Below are 20,641 nucleotides of genomic sequence, written 5' to 3'. Positions count from 1 at the left end.
TTTACTTCCATGAGTTTTCCCAACATTTGCAATATGTTTATAATGCCTTCACAAAGGAGACGGTGGGCAGCTGCTCGAAGATCTCGCCTAGGAGAGCACTGCTGATATAAGTAATATTGCTAATAAATTAAGTGTCCCCTAGAAATGCATTGCTAGCCCACACCTACACCTGTGCACAATATTATTGATAGTGAAGTGCTGACCAATACGTATTATTATTTTTCCTGAAAATTGTATATTGTATTCAAATAAACTAGGCCTACCAAATGTAATTGTGTTGCCATATGCCATCTATGCATTAATACAGACTACAAAAATGTGAATGCATATGTTTTCAGTGAAGCAATGACATAATGCATGAAGTAATCTAATATGTTTTAATAACAGAAAACTATAGAATAAATGTAGAAAGGTTCAATAAAATGAAGGAAGGAGGCGGGAACCGGCAGACATTTAAATAAAGTTTTAATCAAAATAATAAGAAACTACAAAGACAGCCGGCAGCCCCTCACGGCCGACTAACGGCGAATAAAACAAACTATAACAAAAAAACTAAAGTAAAATGTCGGCAGCCACCTCACGGTTGATAGCCGAACTAAAGCACATACATAAAAACGTAAAACATGTTCGGGCCCGGTCCTCTCTCGTCGACGGTCCAGTCGCTCGTTGTCTTATGCTCCCAAACTCTTCCGTGACACGAGACTGGTGCGCGCACAGCTGGCGCTCATTAACACTCACTCACCGGCCTCGAATCACGGTCTCGCCCCGCCTACTCCACTACAATAAACGTGAATAAAAAACAGGTCAATTTGAAGAAAATATATACATTTAATAAATTATAAATACTTTTTTTCAATTTATTTTATATAGTAGGTAAGTAGGCGTATTCGGATGCAACATTAGTATACACATGTCCAAATCTCCCGAAATATAGTGCACCGGCCTGGAATTTCTCGCTAACTGTTTTATCAAGACCGAAGCTGTTTCTCAAATGACATACTATACACTGTGCACTTAAACTATGCACTATTCACTCAATCATCAAGTATATGAATTTCAGAAGAGTAATATCATCCCAAATGGAATACTGAACGATTTTATACTAACCGGAAGTATATTGGTTCCCCAGACGAGCACCAATGACATCAATCGCACACCACAATGCATGTGAATAAAAATATTCTTGTGCATTGTTCATTTAATGTAGTTTTCATCTGTTTTGCCCAACATTACTTTAGTCATCATCAGATTGAAGCGTTATCAGTCTGCAAGAGAGTTTTGCTTGGGCATCGTCTGATAACCAGCCTCCCTTCCGCTACATAAGCGAAAGTGCGACCGTTGAGTGCGTGAAGTGTCCACAGGCCCACACTTCATATTTGCGGGCGAAAAAGTGCATCATCCGGTTACTAACAGTGCACTTCTTTTTTGAGGATTTTCAATGTGCATGCACTACTCACACTATTTATACTACAAAAGAGTGTAGAATAGTGCTAAGTGTGTGATTTGGGACGCATCTCCAGGTTTTGGACATACTTTTTGATCGCCTGCTGATTTTGCCTACTATATAGTATGACAGTACTCGATTTCTGATTCAGGCTCTGTGTCATTGTATATAAAAGTGCTGTACTGATGTCATGTGTCTGTGATATGTAGCTACGCCTAAAGAGTAAAGTTATAAAACTGAATATAAAACAGGGTTAGTGTTCTTTTTTTTTCTCATTTGTTTGTCAAGTTTTCACAGAAGAGATGGGTTTTAAGTATTTTTTTAAATGTTGTGAGAGAAGTGGTTGAACGGACAGAGTTAGGAAGAATGTTCCACCAGAAAGGAGTTGTGAATGAGAACGAGTGGGAGAGCGATTTACTGCCCTTATGGGAAGGCAATACAAGATGCCGCTGGTTTGCTGAAAGCAGGGATCTTGATGGGGTGTAGGAGTGCAGGAGAGTGTGGAAGTAAGCCGGTGCAGATCCAGTGATAGTCCTGTAGGCAAGGATAGTCCTGAAAAGGACTCACGTGAGCCCTTTTGGGCTGTTGGAAGACGAGGCGTGCTGCTCCATTCTGAACCAGCTGAAGTGGTTTGATAGCCTTGGCAGGAAGACCAGCAAAGAGAGCATTGCAGAAGTCCAACCTTGAGATTACCAGGGCCTGGACAAGGAGTTGTGCCGCATGCTCCGTGAGATATGGTCTGATCTTTCTAATGTTGAATAAGGCATATCGGCATGACCGTGTTGTCTTTGCAATGTGATCATTGAAGGACAGCTGTTCATCAAATATGACTCCGAGGTTCCTGGCTGTTTTGGAATGGGTGATTGTGGTATTGCCAAGATAGATGTTGAGATAGTGTTGGACCGTAGGGTGTGCCGGAAACACGAGTAGTTCTTGTTTGGCAGGGTTCAGCTGGTGGTGATGCCCTTTCATCCAAGCTGAGATGTCCTCGAGGCAGGCTGTAATATGAGCTGCTACAGTGGTATCGTCTGGGTGAAACGAGATGTAGATCTGGGTGTCGTCGGCATAACAGTGATACGAGAAGCCATGTGCCTGTATGATGGGTCCCAAGGATGTTGTGTAGATGGAAAAAAGCAGCGGTACAAGCACCGCTCCCTGTGGGACCCCACTGATCATGTGGTGAGCAGTGGACAGCGAGCCCCTCCATGACACCCTTAAGGATCTGTCGGAGAGGTAGGATTTGAACCAGCGGAGGGTAGAGCCTGAGATTCCTAGTGATGACAGGGTTGCTAGCAGTATCTAATGATTGACAGTGTCAAACGCTGCAGATAGGTCTAGCAGAATCAGGACCGAGGATTTAGATTACGCCTTGTTCAGCTGCAGTGCTTCTGTGACCGATAGCAGTGCAGTCTCAGTGGAGTGGTTCGTTTTGAAGCCAGACTGCTTGTCATCCAGTAGTTTGTTCTGGGATAGGTAGGAAGACACCTGGTTGAACGCTGCCCTTTTGCAATGAATGGGAGGAGAGAGACAGGTCTGTAACTGTCGGGAGTAGAGGGGTCCAATGAGGGATTTTTAATGATTGTTCTGAGTGTAATCTGGGGGAAATCATTGACAAAAAATGCTAATTATCTCCGCTGTTTAATCAAAATGATGCATTTTTTAAGAAAACTACCCACATCTAAGGAGTGATAAAAAGCGAACAAATGAAGATGGAAGAATACGGTTTCTTTTGTTTGAAAGCGGAGACTCTGTTCTGTCATTTGACATATTGTTCATCCATATGTACAGAAAATTTACTGTGAGCTATTAAAGTTGGGTGAAAATGTTAAAAAACGCTGGCGTAGGCTGGCAACTTTTTTTTAAATGGGCTGGCGGCGAATGAGATAACACTTATTTATGCAAAAAAATACACTCCAGTCGTCACTACACTTTTTCTTTCCTGGTCGACACTGATTGAATCAGATTAAATCTGTACAAATACATCTACTGATTCTACTGGACATCATTGTGTGTTTCGGGTCTTTTAACATCATACACCCTCCTCCAGTCGACCCAGTTGAGGCTGATCAGACCCCAGTATGTGTCCAGTTGGCGAATCTAGCTCCTTTTTTTTTTATCGCCAACTGGACATAAACTGGGGTCTAATCAGCCTCAGCCTCAGTGTACTGAACTCACACATCAGTGGACTTACTTGCTAAAAATGTCATGGAGTGACAGACGCGTGAGACGTGTGTTTCCATATGCATAGCTTTATTCTGAGACATGGTAAAAACACAGGCAAGGTCGAACACCAGTAACCAGATACGGTACAGAGAAAAACACACGTCATTTGATCGATGGAGAACATAATAGAATGGCCTTGACAAGAGGGGTAAACCAATACACAGGCAAAAGATCAGAACACCAGAAAACAGGAATATTAATGTTTGATTGTAATCATAATGCAAAACGTGGAATGTACATTTAACATTCAACTTTTGGTTACAAGTTTTGCATTATGATTACAATCAAACAATAAAATTCTGTTAGAGACGGAACAGATGGACAGCTTTTTTGTAACTAAGTATTTGATCATTAGAAAAATATAACAAAATAAAGAATGGATAGTGATTCAAACACTTCATACAAACATTTAGCAATTAATTGGTATTTCCTTCAATTTACTGGGCCTCTTCGCTAAGGGTTTTTTCAGGAAAACGTGTATATAGTTTTGTTCAGATTATTTTGCATTTTTTGAGATTTTTTTGTTCCTAATTCGTATTTTTGCAATAACAACGTGTGTGAGAGAGAGCCTCTTGAATTTTTATTTAATTTATTTAACATAGTCTCAAACTTTGCACTGTTGCTGCCTTATCATTCCATATCATTTCTGTGTGTGGAAAGTAAATTCACATTTTTAAGAATAAAATTCTATTCAAATATGTGACCCTGGACAACAAAACCCTCTAAATCTTCAGGGTTAATTTTTCCAAACTGAGATTTTTACATCACCGGAAAGATGAATAAATAAGCTTTCTACTGATATATGTTTTGTAAGGACAGGACAATATTTGACCAAGATTTTTTGGCCAACTATTTAAAACTGTAAAATCTGAGGGTGCAAAAAATCTGAAACTTGAGAAAATCAGAGGCGCTGTAGAGGCCGCTGCTAAAAAGAAACAGTTTTGTTTTAACACTCCCTTTTGGCTTACAGCTGTAATCACGTTGTGGAGATTAATAGAGCCGTTAGCAGAAATTCTAAGCTTTACATAGATACCAAACTTTAGTGGGTAATTCACAAAGAGCAGGCAGCAGCGAGTGAAGCAGGCAGCAGCAGCGAAGTTTGTAGGCATGTTTCCACCCCTTGTTGTTAGCAATTTTGCTGCATTTTGGCATAAAAGAAAATCTATAATTTTGACCCATACAATGTTTTGTTGGCTATTGCCAAAAATACTTCCGTGCTATTTGACAGGTTTTGTGGTCCAGGGTAACAAATCTCATGCTACTTAAGACACATATATTGAAGGCAGCAAGGTAAAATAAAAAGACAACAAGGAACAGAAAAAACAAGTAATATTAAAATACCCCAAAACATAAAAGACCATACTCAAAACTCAAATATCTCAAATCCAAGTTTGAAATTACAGATAATGTTTATGAAATTAAATAAAAAGTTAAATTATGAAAATGTTAGTGTAAAATATAAAATAAGATAAACACAACATTCAAATGTAACAATGTACATAACAAGTGTAAAACAATCTATTTTTTTTCTCAAACATGAAACAAAATCTATGTTTTAATTAAAGACCTATGATTAGGCTTATTGCATATATATATATATATATATATATATATATATATATATATATATATATATATTACTAACATTTTATCCATGGACAATTTTGGAATAATATCCTATCTCTGTAGGATACTATTCCAATGGGGCGCTGTCTGTCCATAAAATGCAAGTGAATCCCAGGATGTTGGTGCTCCAAAGTATGTATTTCAGCTTAAATGAAATAATGTAAAAGCTTGCCCAATTACCATGATGACAACCTAAATCAAATATGGCAGCATGTTAATAACATCAAATCTCATTAGTTCTTGTTTGTCACATGCTTCATAACATTTGGTCAAAAGACATGCTGAAACTAAGGAAATTTAGGAACAAAAGTGTAAAAATAGAGATTTATCATCTTTTTTTCTATCCCAAATGTCATCCCAAATGCAATGCACTTTTGGGCTAAAAAGAGACTCAGTGTGTTGCTACTGGCTATATGTGCACAAAATGTTCCTATAATTGTACGGCTGAATAAGTGCATTATCCAGGTACTTGGAAGGCAGGTATTCTTTCTGGAACTTAAAATGTAAACAAAACTTTTTCTTGCGTTGTGTCTGGTGTAGATACTACAAAATGTCTTGGAAAAGTAAAGAATTGTGAACAATATTATTAATGAATAGATTTCTTAAAATACATTTACTATAAATAAAAAATGATTGCTTCATATATGTGCGTTTTGAAACTCATCCCTTGAATTTAGCATTTTTTCATAACATTTTAATTTGATTTCAGTCTATAAAAGGTCAGTTACATCCCTGGCCTTCTGCCATTTCTAAACATTGCATCTTCATATTTTTTGAAAGCTGTTCTTCCAAAAAAGATTTTTAAGCATAACACAGAAAATCACTCCAAACTATAAAAAGTGTTCTACAGCTAACTATGTACTTGATTTATCATTGAATGTAACATGACACATTGACCAAATACAATGTAAGTTCATGAACCGTGAAAAACCCATGAAGATTTATTTAAAAACAGAAAACAGAAAAATACAAGCAAACAAGTCATTGGTTTTGTTGAATTATGTGTCCGAAGCCAGGAAATCAAAATTCCGTTCATTTCTCAAGAGGGGCTGAAATAACGGCTGCATGGAGACACAAAAGATAAATTAAAACTGCATCAACTCACATGGAAACGCAATCTAATTGTCAATGAAATGTCTAGTATAGGTAGATTAATAAAAGTACTTAAGCCATGCTTGAAACCATTGTAATCAGTTAAAGCTTACTGCTCTGAAATAATAAATAACCTATAGTTGCTTAACTACCTGCATGTGACACATAAAACATAATAAGCAAGTGTACCTTTGCGAGTAGGGTGGACTTTGCCAGTCTTTACCAAATTGCTTTGAGATAGAGCTTCCATAATCCATTGAAGAGATGATGTACAAAACTCCATCTGCGTATTGGTAATTAGAGACGAGATCTGAGAACCAAATAAGTGAGTGTTATGTACATACATACTGTATGACGACATGTGCCCTTACCTCGGTTTCTAGTACTCTTAATCTACGATCAACATCTCTGATCTCTGTAACGTGTTTAAGAACACCATCCACTCTGCAACAAGCAAAAAGACAACATCAATGTAATAATGCAAATCTATTATTTTAATGAAACAATAAGGTTTACAATTGTTCTAACATGTAGTGTATATTTGTTAACTCATTCCCTGCCAGCCTTTAAAAAAAAAAAGTTGCCAGTCTACGCCAGCGTTTTTTAACATTTTCACCCAAATTTAATGGCACACAGTAAATTTTCTGTAAAGAATACATGGACAAACAATATGTCAAATGAAAGAACAGAGTCTCAGCTTTTAAACAAAAGAAACCGTATTCTTCTATCTTCATTTGTTTGTTTTTTATCACTCCGTATATGAGGGTAGGTTTCTACAAAAATGCATCATTTTGATTAAACAGCTGAGAAATTAACGTTTTTGTCAAAGATTGCGCCCAGATTACACTCAGAACAATCATTAAAAACCGCGTTCTAGGTTCTGGGATTCTGTACTTTTTCCCAAAGGTGTGTAATAGCGCCACCTGCTGTATAACAGTACAAACACTGATTGCCGGAATAACTCGTCTTTGGTGGGGAACCGTTTTTTTTTTATGTCCAGATAACTCGTCAATGGCGGTGAAAGAGTTAAAAGCTAACGTCCTTTTTCTAAAGTACTAGACTCAGGTATGACTTTGTGGCGAGGGGGCATGGCTCAGCAAAGTCTGCAACAAGAGAGGCAGGCAGGAGAAGAGCGGTGTGTAATTGGAACACTCGTTCTGAGTGTGTCTCATTCCAGTAATTGTTCGGGAGACAGATAAAGCACCACAACCGGAGGATGGTCGAGAGAGAGAGATACTGGCTGGGAACTCGTTGACTACGTTGAGAATCTGTTCGAAGCTATGACCGTATATTGTAACTGGTTGGCATTTTTTATTTCTGTTTATTTCTACATTTTGTAGTTTAAAATAAAATCTACGAGATCCCGCCACGCCTACCCTGTTTCCTTCCTCCGCTACAGTGAACCTTTTTACATCTTTTTTTACAGTAATGATGTCGTAACTTTTTAAACTGAATTTCATTGTCCACCTCCCTGTCCCTTATCAGAGGAGTTCACCTTGTGAAAATGAAAATTCTGTCATCATTAACCTGCCCTCTTGTCTTATCAAACCTGTATGACTTTCTTTCTTCTGCAGAACACAAAAGTATATATTTTGAAAAATGTTGGTAGCAGAACAGCACAGCCCCACAGTGAATGGGGCGCTGTTAACAACAAAGTCATGAAGTCTCTGCGTGTGCGTGTCCCTACGTCTATATATTGTGTGCGTTGAGTTGTGTTTGAACCGGTGTGTCTGTCTTCTCTGTTTTCACTTTTTTTGTTTTTACTACTGTACATTTTTATTTTTTGCTTATAGTTAACATCTTTAGTGTACAACTGCTTTGTAACAAATGAGAATTGTAAAAAGTGCTACATAAATAAAGTTGACTCCAACAGAACAAAAAAATTATAAAGTAATTTTTCCTACTATGGTAGGCAATGGGGGCAAAATCTGTGTGGTTATAAGCATTCTTCCAAATATCTTTCTCTGCGTTCATCAGAACCAAGAAATGTATTCAGATTTGGTGAAGTATCACTTAAGCTGCTCCTCAAGAGTAATATTCCACTAACAACTCCAATAGTGTACTTTATAATGCCTTATTATATGTAAATTTATTTTTACATGTACATAACAACACAACATTATCCATTTTCACAAGTCTACATACCATCTGTAAATATGTAAATTCAACAATATACTACCCTGTACAATGTCTCTTGTATGTTATTATTCCCATTTATGTTTCTACAATGACATTTATTTTATATATGCACATTTGTATAATGATTTTACACTTTAAATCTTTATTATGGACTACATTGCACAATGTCTCTGTTTAATGAAACACACTTCATAATATATATATATATATAAATATAGTTAAACTGTCCATTCATGTTTAAGGGGATCCTGATGTGATCTTTTTAAATTTAAGTACAGCACAATTCATACCCAAGTGAGATTCAGTGCTGTATTATAAATAAATATAACAAGTTACCAGTTTAATACTGTTTAAATATACACCAGTAATTCGCAGTGAGTGCTATGTGTACAATTGTAGAGTATTACTTGAAAAAGAATACAGTATGTAATATATAATGTGTAGGGTTACGTATATAAAGACTCTGTGCAACGCCCCTGCTTTTAGATATTTAAATACAACACCCATACATATTGTGCCTTCCAGACAGAATTGGTAAAGTACTCACTTAGTATTCAAGTGCTTCAGTCTTTCAGTGTCGGTCCCTCTTAGTTTTTTACTCTCAGCAGACAGGAAGTTCTCCTTCTGCATAGTTTCCCATTTGACCAACTTGCTAGCAGCTTTACCGATTATGTCCAGAGCTGTTAAAAAGTAAAATAAAGGAACAAATTTTCCAACAGTGTAAACATGTCTAATTCTATAATGGATAGATGGATGGAATAGATTTATGGAGTTATAACCACATCACAATTCGCTAGTTGCACAAGATGGCGTGCTTTTGGGATGCCAGAGTCGGCAGACTCATTTCCCGTCCTACAACAATAAATGGGAAAAGGACGATTTTGGCCAGCAAATATGTTTTTTTTTAGATTAAAAAGTAGAAAGTAGTATATCAGCGATATGACAGATCCTATTTACATTGCTAAGCCAAAACAACTAGACGACCGCAAATTAGTTTGCTGAACCTGGCATCGCAAAAGCTCACCGGTGCCATCTTGTGCCTATATGACCTTTGTAAGTTTGTGCCAAGTGTCTTTCTTTTACTGCCTATACTGTCTTTTACCCAAGAAGCATGTGATACAGTTTTTTCAACATTAACATCTGGTCAAAGAGATGTCTTCCAAATCATCTACAAATTACACCTTTCAGCTCCTGACCTTCATCGGGGCTCAGGACTGCATAGAGAGAATGGCAAAGGTCAAAAACCCTGCTGACATAAATTACCACTAATCTTTCTTCTTTCTCCATAACATCTCTGCTGCCAATCTTACATAATAAATAATCTTCAAAATAGTCCTATCAAACCATCCCAACACCTGTTCACATACTTCTATACACACCAGGATGCAAATATCATCTGACTTCTTAAACTTTACCAAAATGGTGGATTTTGATAGAAGGCACTTTGCGGAGGTGTCTCTTGATGAATATATTGATGTGGGACAGGATGATAAAGGGTGGAGCAAGAGTTGGACGAGAATGATACTGCACTATAAGATTATAACGCTGAAACTTCCAGTATATGTCACTTCGCTCCTGAACCTTAGAGAAGGTATAGCTGCAGAGACAGATACAAAGGAAAGAAAGTCATTACATCCTTACAGGCAGACAGACAGAATAAATAGGTCAAAGATTATGGCAAGCTCTTTTTGCATTTAATCATTTAAGTTGATCTATTGTTAGGCTACTAGCACATATTTTTTAGTTACTATACAAACTATTCCATTAGATACTAAAATGTAAACGTGATACTACTGGATGACTAGTAATTATTTCAGTGTTATTGGTGATAAATGTAATATTTTGCTATTGACTTCTAACAATTCTGACATTTAGATAGTCACTAGTACTTATTTATAGGGTACAAGTAGTTATTCATAAGGAACACTGTAACAGATTTTTGTCATTTGACCAGTATTTTACTGAAATAAATGTTATAATATGTTTTGATAATTTTATCATATTAAAAATAATAATAATAATAATAATATAATAGACGGCATCAAATGTGAGCATTTGCACACTCAAGTCTGTTACGACCACGAACTGCAGTCAGGTCGAGAACCCGATGAGGACGATGAGCATGCAGATGAGCATCGCTGAGACAGTTTCTGACAGTTTGTGCAGAAATTCTTTGGTTATGAAAACCGATTGTTGCAGCAGCACTTTTTTATGCTATAGTTTCTATGCTAAATATTTTTTTTCTATTTTAACTTTTCCTGATGAATATCTCTTCCCAACATAATAAAATATCAGTTTTAGTTTGTAATTATTGTATGAAACATCACAAAATCTGCACATCAGATTCTCAGTGGCAAAAAAGTACCATTGTGAAATTGTATTATTAAGTGTTCAGATTACATTTACAATTTTGCCTTTTGGTGGATACTTTTATTCAAAATGATTTCTGTTGAACATGGTATACTGGAGTGTATGCGACCCATGACCTTTGCGCTGCTACACCAATGCTCCATCAACTGAGTCACATTTTGAAGCTATTGAACGCATTTTTTTTTGTCTGTGTATATGTATGTGTACGTATGTATAGCCTATAAACAGAAGAGTTTTTGCAGCTCAGTTAGTAAAGCATTAGCAGTGCAAAGGTCATTGTTTTTTATATACAGTATGTGTTCCCTGGCTTTTGAACCAATGTATACATAGATATAGTATAAAGTAGGGTATAGCTTAAATGCATTTACCCTTTGGAAAAAAATTATATAAAAATTCAGGACTTTTGAAAAAGTCATGTTTTGTCTTAATATTTCATGTGAAATATTAGGTAGGTTTATAAAAATAAAACATACAATTTTATTTTTTATTTTAAATATTTAAATGCTTGAGGTTAAAACATTTAAAGTGTTGCTAAAATGTATCATAATAGATGGGTTAAATCCTAACCCATAAAACAAACACTCATCCCCCATTGACTCCCGTAGTATCTATTTTCCCTAGTATGGCAGTTAATGGGGGATGAGAACCAACTGTTTGGTTACTGACATTCTACCAAAAATATTCATTTGAACAAAGAAATTTATACAGGTTTGGAAAAAAATGATTAAATATTTTTTATTTTTGGGTGAACTATCCCTTTAAAACTAGACTGCCATAGGGTAACTATAAATGCATGTGCCCCTGTTCACTTTTTTTTAACAAGATTTGAAAGTATAATGAATGACTCGAGTATCGAGTATCGAAAGTATCGAAAAAAATAAGTGCAAGTGTCTAATTTTAGGTAGTATTATCTAATGGAATAGTTAACAGTAGCCAAAAAAATAAGTACTAGTAGAAAAAGAATAGATACCAGTAAACTTACATTTTTAAATGCTAAAATCACTTACCATACAATGACTAAAAAGTGATGAAGAATTGCATACCTAAATGTGGCGATGAGTAGATTGACAAGTAGGATGTTGGTAACAAGTAGAAAGACAACCAGTAAAATAACCACAAGCCAGTTGTGGCTGGTATCTCGACATGGCTCTTCCCCTCCACTGATCAATGTCAGGTTATCAGTGCAGTCTCTGTCCCAAGACTTGCCAGCTTAACAAACATAAGCAAATATACATTTAAGTCAGTTCATGCCAACAAAAAATACAGAATATTACTTTGCCAGAATATTCATGTGTCATAAGTGAACATACTGTCTATCTCCTCCACAGGAATCTGTCCAAATATATGCAAATATGGTCTGTACAATACTCTTCGGAATACCCTATCAGGATTTGGGTCAAATGAATAGAGTAGAGCTTGATTGGCCACTCCATATGCACTCAGCCACACTCCCAGAAAGAATAAGAAGAAGAATGCATCCTTTATCTGTGGTTTGTGAAATTGTTTCCAAAACAAAGAGCACAAAAAAAAACAGTGACTAACTACTTTTTGAAATAATTACCAATAATAATGAATATTTTAAACAGCATTATTAATCAAATGTTCTTGGTCTCCAGTTATTAAGTATATAAATAAAAATGTCAAATGAGCAACCTCCATTGAGATTCAAGAAAACAAACCATTAGCATTCCAGGTAGTATCCTGACCAAACAGATTTTAAAGGGAACATCCGAAAAGTTGGTATTATTTTTTAGGGTCTTAATTATATTTTCATCCTGTTTTGGTGCATGTCTCTTTAAATGATAATGAGCTACTGCTAAACCCGGTAATAGGACACCATCTGGTGGGTCGTATAGGCGGTGGTAAACTACCGGCAAATTAATTTGTATTTATTTTTAAGTTGACACATTTTGTTATTTTCTAATGATTTAATAGTCTTATGAATTTACATGTTAAAGAAACACTAAAGTCAAGTCAAGATGCATTATCTATCTTTTTCCCAGAAGTGCACGAAGAGCTCACGAAGACCCGGAAAAGTGGAACAGATCCAGAGAAGGTATATGAGAGTTAATTTTTCCCTTTTTGGGATGGCACTACAAGACGTTGTTTGTCTGCAGATCATAGAATTATTATTAGTATTAGCGAGTGAATATATATATATGGAGGTAACGAACCTGTGTTGGTCTTGTAGGCCAAGACCAGAGCTTTGAACTTGATGCAAGAGACTATAGTTTAAATATAGTTTATAGTTTAACTCATTAGCTCTTGAATGACATTTGTTGAAACAGTGACACCTGCTGGCTGGATCAGATACTGTTAAACAGCACGACACAAGTTTTGCTTCAGAGCTGCGTTTATTTGTGTAAAATAACTCTATGCTACCATAACATGAATCATGAAAACCTTTTAGATAAGAATTTGTGAAGTGAAACGTTTTCTGTCTTCTAAAATATCAGGGGCTTTCGGCAAAACATAAGTGGCTTAAGCCCTCAAAACCACCCCCTCGCAATGCCACTGGTTTATGGTATATTGATTACTGTTGGCCAAACCATTTACTGCAGCATCCATAGTCTATTGGTGCCAGCTCAGGATGATTTTTGCAGACTATTTTACGTTTCAGAAATGCATCAAAAGCAAGAGTTAAAAATTAACTACATGCATATTTGTAAGAGAAGTCATGAATTATTTTTGTATTTCTGCATCCAATACATAATATTCGCAGCTGACACATCACGTGACTAAACCCCCCCCCAACAACAACAGACTTGTGGACTAATTCTTTATGTTTTTTGTAAACACAGCATACAGCGGGGAAAATAAGTATTTGACACATCAGCATATTTATCAGTAATGGGATTTCTAAGTGGGCTATTGACACAAAATTTTCACCAGATGTAGCCATCAAGCCAAATATTGAATTCATTCAAAGAAATCAGAACATTTAAGTATACAAGTTCAGTCATAATAAATAGAGTGAAATGACACAGGGAATAAGTAATTAAACACACTTTATTTAATACTTTGTAGAAAAGCCTTTGTTGGTGATTACACCTTCTAGACGCCTCTTGTATGGAGAGACCAGTCGTTTGCATTGCTCAGGAGTGATTCTGCCCCATTCTTCCACACAAATGGTCTTTAAATCTTGAAGGTTCCTTGGGCCTCTTTTATGAACTTTGATCTTCAGTTCTCTCCATAGATTTTCTATGGGATTTAGGTCAGGTGATTGACTGGCTCATTCAAGCAGCTTGATTTTCTTTCTTTGAAACCACTTCATTTTATTCTTGGCCTTGTGTTTGGGTCATTTTCTTGCTGAAATGTCCACCCTCTTTTCATTTTCAGCTATCTGGTAGATGGCAGCAGATTTTTATCCAGAATGTCCTGGTACATTTCTCCATTCATCATGCCTTCAATAATATGAAGTATGCCAGTACCCCTTGCTGAAAAGCAGCCCCAAACCATGATGCTTCCCAAACTTAACTGTTGGTATGGTGTTCTTGGGGTGCTGGGCAGTGCCATTTCTTCTCCAAACATGGTGTGTAGAATGACTGCCAAAAATTTCAATTTTGCTTTCATTTTACCATACTATAGTCTCCCAATAATCCACAGGCTTCTCCAAATGCTCTTTCGTAAACTTTGACCGAGCCTCAACATGCTTTTTGTTCAGCAATGGAGTCTTGCGTGGTGAGCGTGCATGGATGCCATGGCGGTTCAGTGCATTGCTTATAGTTTTCTTTGAAACAACAGTACCTCCTGATGCGAGGTCTTCATGAAGTTCTGCCCGAGTGGTTCTTGGAGAACTCTCCTGATTATTCTTTGGACTCCTCGGACAGGGATCTTACGTGGAGCACCTGATCGTGGCCGGATTATGGTGAATTTATGCTCTTTCTATTTCCGGATATAGCCCCCACAGTGCTCACAGGAAGTTTCAGCATTCTGGAATTGCGCCCATAACCATTCCCATTAAAATGCTTTTCAACGATATGATTACGAAGATCTACAGTTCTTCCTGTGTGCCTCCTAGGAAATGAGAAGCCTTTAAAGGCCATCAATTAGGACTAAAGCCGCTGATATCAATTAGTACTGATAGGGGGCAGGGTTTCTCTCTCAATACTGACAGATTTCAGGTGATCTCCTGGCTTTCTATGCCATTTTGCACCTTGTTACCTTCATGTGTTCAATACTTATTCCCTGTGTCATTTCACTCTATTTATTATGACTGAACTTGTATACTTAAATGTTCTGATTTCTTTGTATGAATTCAATATTTGGCTTGATGGCTACATCTGGTAACTACAATTTTGTGACAATAGCCCACTTAGAAATCCTCTTACTGTTAAAAATGCTGATGTGTCAAATACTTATTTTCCCCGCTGTATATATGGGGTTGACATGCGACAAAAGAACAAATGACTCTGGCATGAAGTCTCCAGAGGTGAGCTATGATCATTGATGTTTTTTTGTACAGATTGCAGAGCTTTTTTGGCTGTCAGGAAATAATGAATTCAATTCCTGTTTCACATAACTTGTCCCTGATTGCAAAATAATTTATTTCTTAATACAAATCATATTTCTTATTATCAATTAGAACTAGCATAAAAAGATGTTAAGGGTAATTTGGAAAATTAACATGTAACGTTACAACACAATAATGTTTTTTAAATGTCAAAATTATTTCAACATTAACTGCGTGTGCAAAAGTGATATTGATTCAATGTCACTGAAATTGCAAAATCAACAATTTATAACAATGGTTTTCATCTGCTCTCTTGCTATAAGGGCTACCAGCAACTTTGGAGTAATCCTAAAGATCTTGAGTTTGATCAGATGTGTTTGATTAGTGTTGGAGTTAAACTCAGTCAAGTGGCTCGAGAGGTTTGGAGCTGAGGACCCCATTATAGTGTATTTTAGTTTTAATTTAGGTCTAATCTTCTTAACCAAAAAAACATACCTGAGGTAAAATGGTTCTGAGATAAAATGGTTAGCGCAGATCCATGTTTCAGTAATCTATGTATTTCTGCAAACTACAGTGAAGCATTTACGTCTTTTTTATCTTTTGGCAACCTATATAAAGAAATCTCTAATTTCGTGCTTTAATTGTCAGTAGAATCAATGGAACAATTTATCCTGCTTATAGCGCTAGCGGTAGACACAGCTGCATTAAGTGTTTTGCCACTCAGTGGGCCTAACTCACTTGGCTTTCATGTGCCGTTACATCACCTGCATACCTATATAGAGAAACTGTATATGGCTCAGAAGTGGTCTTGCTCAAATAGCTAGATATCTCTGTAGAACTCGGCTAAACCTGAAAAAGCTTGCTCGATTACACAACTTCAGACTACATCTATTACAAACTGGCTATGTTTTCTCTTTTCAGCTTTTCTGAGCTGGCAGACACATAGGAAACCAAAAAATTAAAAAAACATTTCAATGTCCCCTTTAACATGATCCCAGATCAAGTTGCATATTGATTACTTGTTACCAACTATAGACCTGAACATGTTATGTAACCAATAATATTTACATTGTAGTTTAAGTCTGACAACATTTTCTCTCACCATTTTGCCCAGTATGATGATTTTGGGCCCGAGCTGTCTGTGAATGGTGAAAATGTGGATGAGTCTGAGCGTGAACACCATGTAGTCCACACACAATATGTCACGTCCTATGTTAATTGACCAATTAGACATCCTGAAAGAGTAAATGTCATGCACACACAAATAAAACATTTAGTAACATTTTAACTACTCATTTAATTATGGATGATAATATTTATTAAGGATGCTATAAAAATTATGACCCGGTTTCACAAACAAGACTTGGGGCTTGTACCAGATTTAAAGGAATTTTGAGCCGTCTTGACTGAAAATGACTTGCTCTGACATCTTAAAATATGTCAGCGCAATTGTTTCGTCTCAAGATGCACATCGGTAATGTTTTTTCTAAAGTATTTTAATAAAAGCAACTTAAATAGCCTAAATGAACTAATGCATAGTCCTGATTTAGGCTAAGCCTTGCCTATGAAACCGGGCCAATATTTTTAACTTCCTTCATGTTTGATTTGACTTGCTACATATTGATGTATGTTTTCAATCAAAGTATTGATTCCATGTGATTTAGTACTAAACAATATGACCCAGTTTCACAAAACTTCATTAAAATGATCTTGTCCTGACATATCTGAAATATGTCAGTGCCATTGTTTTCTCAAGATGCACACCAGCAGTAATGTTTTCATAAAGCATTTTTATAAAGCGACTTGACTGTCTGGAAACCAGGCATACGTGTTGTCCCTTGTAAAACATAAGCTTACTACTCTAGAGGCAGAAATGACTGTAAATTGATATTACCTGCAGCACAAACCAGCAATAAAGAGGGAGATGGCAAGGACATCAAACTTATTCCACACATCCTGAATATACAGCATCACCCTCTGTCTAACTGTCTTGCTTCCAACAATGAGCGACTAGTAGTGAAGGTCAATACAAATGAAAATAATGGTTATGAAATTAAACCTGAATTTATCACAGTTTGTATTATTTTAAGAGATGTACAATCATGTACTCTATTACACTTGTTATGCTTTTTTTTTTATATTTGAGGAGCCTTGTGTTGATCACTTCAGTTATTGTCTAAAGAAAATTAATGGGAAATTTAAAGTTTTAATTAAAGTTTGATAAAACACAAAATATGATTTTACCTCTCGAATCTCCTCACACACGATAGTGAACACCCAGAAATACAGCACATACTCTGAAATCGCAGGGCCATCAGGGGGAGGAGGCTTGAAGTCAACCAACATCACATAGGCGTACAGGAACAGGAAGAGGAAGTACATCAGAACATTGCCAACAAAGGAGGTGACAGGGGCGTACCAGAACTGCTTCCAGCGCGTAATCACAAAGGGTTGCTTCTTGGTGTTCATAGTGACAACAGGTGTACCTGATTACAGAGAGGAACAAACAGGAAAACTCCTAATTTCTTGCATCCTGCTCAAGAACAAACCTGGGCCTGTATTCATGAAAAATCTTAGCACAATGAGTTGCAGCTAGTGTCAAAATTCTAAGAAAATTCTTAGAAATGTGGCTGTTTCCCCTTCAAATTACAGTAAAGATCCTAGTTAAGAAAAAAGTGATTCATAAAGCATCTTGACCCTTAAAAGTGCTCTTAAGGTCCAAAATTTTAGGAGTAGCGAGGAGGACTTTTAAGAGACTTAAAAGAGAAATGTGTTGCAATGCATGACAATTCTTCACATATAGGCTACTGGGGTCTCAGGTTTAGAGACGTGAGTGGGCGTTGCTTCAGCCCCAACCGTTGACACGCCCCTAGCCAGCGTTTTAGAGCAGAGAGTTTTCCTTATTTTTCCAAGTAAATTTTTTTTAAAAAAAATTCTCTATTCAAATTTGGATGGGTGGTTAATATCACAGTTTTCTGCTGTGTGACAAATTAAGATCACATTTAAGAGTCACTTTACCCAAATTTTAAAACTAGAAGGTATATGCATATGTAAATATAGCTTTTGAAGAACGGTGATATAAACAATCAAAATCAACTGTCAAAAACATATAAAAAAGCCAAACCTTTTGTTGGATGTCTGATATTATTTAAGTCCTCTTGCTCAGCATCACTGCAAAATACAGTAAAAGGGTAACACATAAAGGCATATTTATTTACAAAAACCTTATTTTATATTCCATATCAAATAATAGGTAATGTACTGTTGTTTTAATTCGGCGAAAGAAAAGACAGTCTCTCCATAGTGGCAATCTGCTTCAGAAGCTGGATGTGCAACCAGTGATGATTTCTTCTCTTCTACATTCTCCACATTCCTGTGGGACATACACAGTACAATATATATTTGGCAGATGCTTTTATCCAACTTGACTTTGAGGGCATGTAGGAATTTTTAGTGAAAGCATATTTGGTAAACGCTGACCTGAATTCGATGAGGTTTGTGCAGCATAGCATAGGAAAGACCATAGTCAGGATGACTTTCCATGCCGCAGTGCCTCTATCCATGTCACCCCACCAGATCTGAGATAGCAGGGACTAAAGACAAACCGGTTAAACAATATATATTGACCATGTACCAAATGGATAAAAAAAATCCTTGTTGACAGACCTGCACTCCATCATGGCTGAAGAAAAGTCGGGCATCAGCCGCCATGGCCATTTTCAGACAGGTGGCATCACCCCACAGATGAGACTTCCGGATCAAAAGCTTAAAGGAATTGCTTGCTTTGGTTTGATAACATATGCTAAACACACCTGTCAATAAATTAAAACCATTACATGGGTAAATACCTTTAGGCATGTAAGGGTAATTGACCAACATACTTATCTATATCTGTTTATATCATAAAATAACAATGAAGATAATACTCTCTAATGCAATTTTTTCTGTTTGCTGTCACACTTTGTTTTTCATATTTATTTGTATAAAATTCACCCAAGAAAAAATATTTGTAGTAGAGTAGGCGGGGCGAGACCGTGGTTCGAGTCCGGTGAGTAATTGTGAATTAGCGCCAGCTGTGCGCACACCGGGCTCGAACCACGGTCTCGCCCCGCCTACTCTACTACAATATTATATTATTTCTTTATTGTTTTACTGTTTCCCTGTATGCTGTTATTTGTCCATGAAAAGCGAATGGAAAAAACATTCGGACGGGATTAGTTTTACATGGGTAGTGGCGTTAAATTATTATTACTAGAGCTTCTCAGTATTTTCTGTCCCAGCAGAATGTGAAATCTCAGTAATAATTGTAGACCACAGCCCTTTTCGCATGGGATTAGTAATATCTGGAGACCATTTGTGATTTATAAATGACCTCCACACATCTGTATTTCATGTGGCTCATTCGCACGGGATAAGCGAAGCCTGTGATTTTACTCAAATGTACCATCTTATTTCCATGGTGTGATTGCATGGCTTTGCGTATAGTTTGTATAGCCTTTATTGTATGGTGGTAAATGATATATGACCTCCCCTTTCAGCATTTGAGACCCGCGATCGCGGTGATCATCTGTCCAGTTCGCGATCACAGGTCTCAAATGCTGAAAATTTTACAAGCGTTTCCATGATAAATAAATAAACGCAAGACTCTCGGCCAAAACAACAGTTTTTGGAAATAAATGAAAATGACCCAGCAACCAAATGAATATCAAAACACTTCATTATTCGCAAATGGCAGATAAAACCTTGAAAAAGGATTTATGAGCCCATCAAATCACAGAGATGTCGATTCGCACGTGACTTGTATGATCACAGGAATTTTGACAGTACAAATTACAGACATGGCCGATTCGAACGGGATTAAGATCACATAGAATCTCTGCAATTATTAGAAATGACCAGATGTCCCCAGGTAATACTAATCCTGTGCGAATAGAGCTATAGTCAGTAAAAATTATGGTGAATTTTACCATCTGTAAAAAGGTCCAGCATTATTAAATTAGGTAATACTAATCTAGTGCAAATAGCTGTAGATACTGTATGTACATAAATATTATGTCACTTCATGATTAAAGAAGAATTCAGGTGCTTTCTGTAGGTTAATTACAAGTTTGTAAACATTTGTGATGCATGCACATCTTGGTTGCAGAAAAATCCGGCAGAGATAGCCTTTAAAACAGCAGGTGAGGTTGTTACACACCTTTGAAAAAAGTACAGAATCTCTGAACCTAGAATGTATATAATTAATCTTTTTTTAATCATTGTTCTGGGTCTGATCTTGGCCGAGTATTTGACAA

General features: G+C 36.6%; 1 protein-coding gene across 1 annotated transcript in view; it reads right to left on the bottom strand.

Moving 5' to 3' along the window:
- Nucleotides 1-6,201: 6,201 nt before the first annotated feature.
- The window catches only part of LOC130438901 (transient receptor potential cation channel subfamily M member 4-like), a 51,461-nt gene continuing 37,021 nt past the window's right edge, over nucleotides 6,202-20,641 (bottom strand). Inside the window, exons 15-28 of the mRNA XM_056771181.1 lie at nucleotides 19,014-19,159; nucleotides 18,828-18,940; nucleotides 18,610-18,720; nucleotides 18,472-18,518; nucleotides 17,592-17,833; nucleotides 17,242-17,357; nucleotides 16,450-16,582; nucleotides 12,205-12,379; nucleotides 11,938-12,103; nucleotides 9,940-10,121; nucleotides 9,072-9,204; nucleotides 6,757-6,829; nucleotides 6,575-6,668; nucleotides 6,202-6,354 (exon numbers count right to left, since the gene is read on the bottom strand). Of these exons, the coding sequence (XP_056627159.1) occupies nucleotides 6,326-6,354; nucleotides 6,575-6,668; nucleotides 6,757-6,829; nucleotides 9,072-9,204; nucleotides 9,940-10,121; nucleotides 11,938-12,103; nucleotides 12,205-12,379; nucleotides 16,450-16,582; nucleotides 17,242-17,357; nucleotides 17,592-17,833; nucleotides 18,472-18,518; nucleotides 18,610-18,720; nucleotides 18,828-18,940; nucleotides 19,014-19,159 (1,760 nt within the window). The 3' untranslated portion in view covers nucleotides 6,202-6,325. The remainder of the gene's footprint in view (nucleotides 6,355-6,574; nucleotides 6,669-6,756; nucleotides 6,830-9,071; nucleotides 9,205-9,939; nucleotides 10,122-11,937; nucleotides 12,104-12,204; nucleotides 12,380-16,449; nucleotides 16,583-17,241; nucleotides 17,358-17,591; nucleotides 17,834-18,471; nucleotides 18,519-18,609; nucleotides 18,721-18,827; nucleotides 18,941-19,013; nucleotides 19,160-20,641) is intronic.

The sequence above is a fragment of the Triplophysa dalaica genome, chromosome 17 (assembly GCF_015846415.1).
Source record: "Triplophysa dalaica isolate WHDGS20190420 chromosome 17, ASM1584641v1, whole genome shotgun sequence".
In the NCBI taxonomy this organism is placed as follows: Eukaryota; Metazoa; Chordata; class Actinopteri; order Cypriniformes; family Nemacheilidae; genus Triplophysa; species Triplophysa dalaica.
This window is presented reverse-complemented; position numbering and strand designations above follow the sequence as displayed.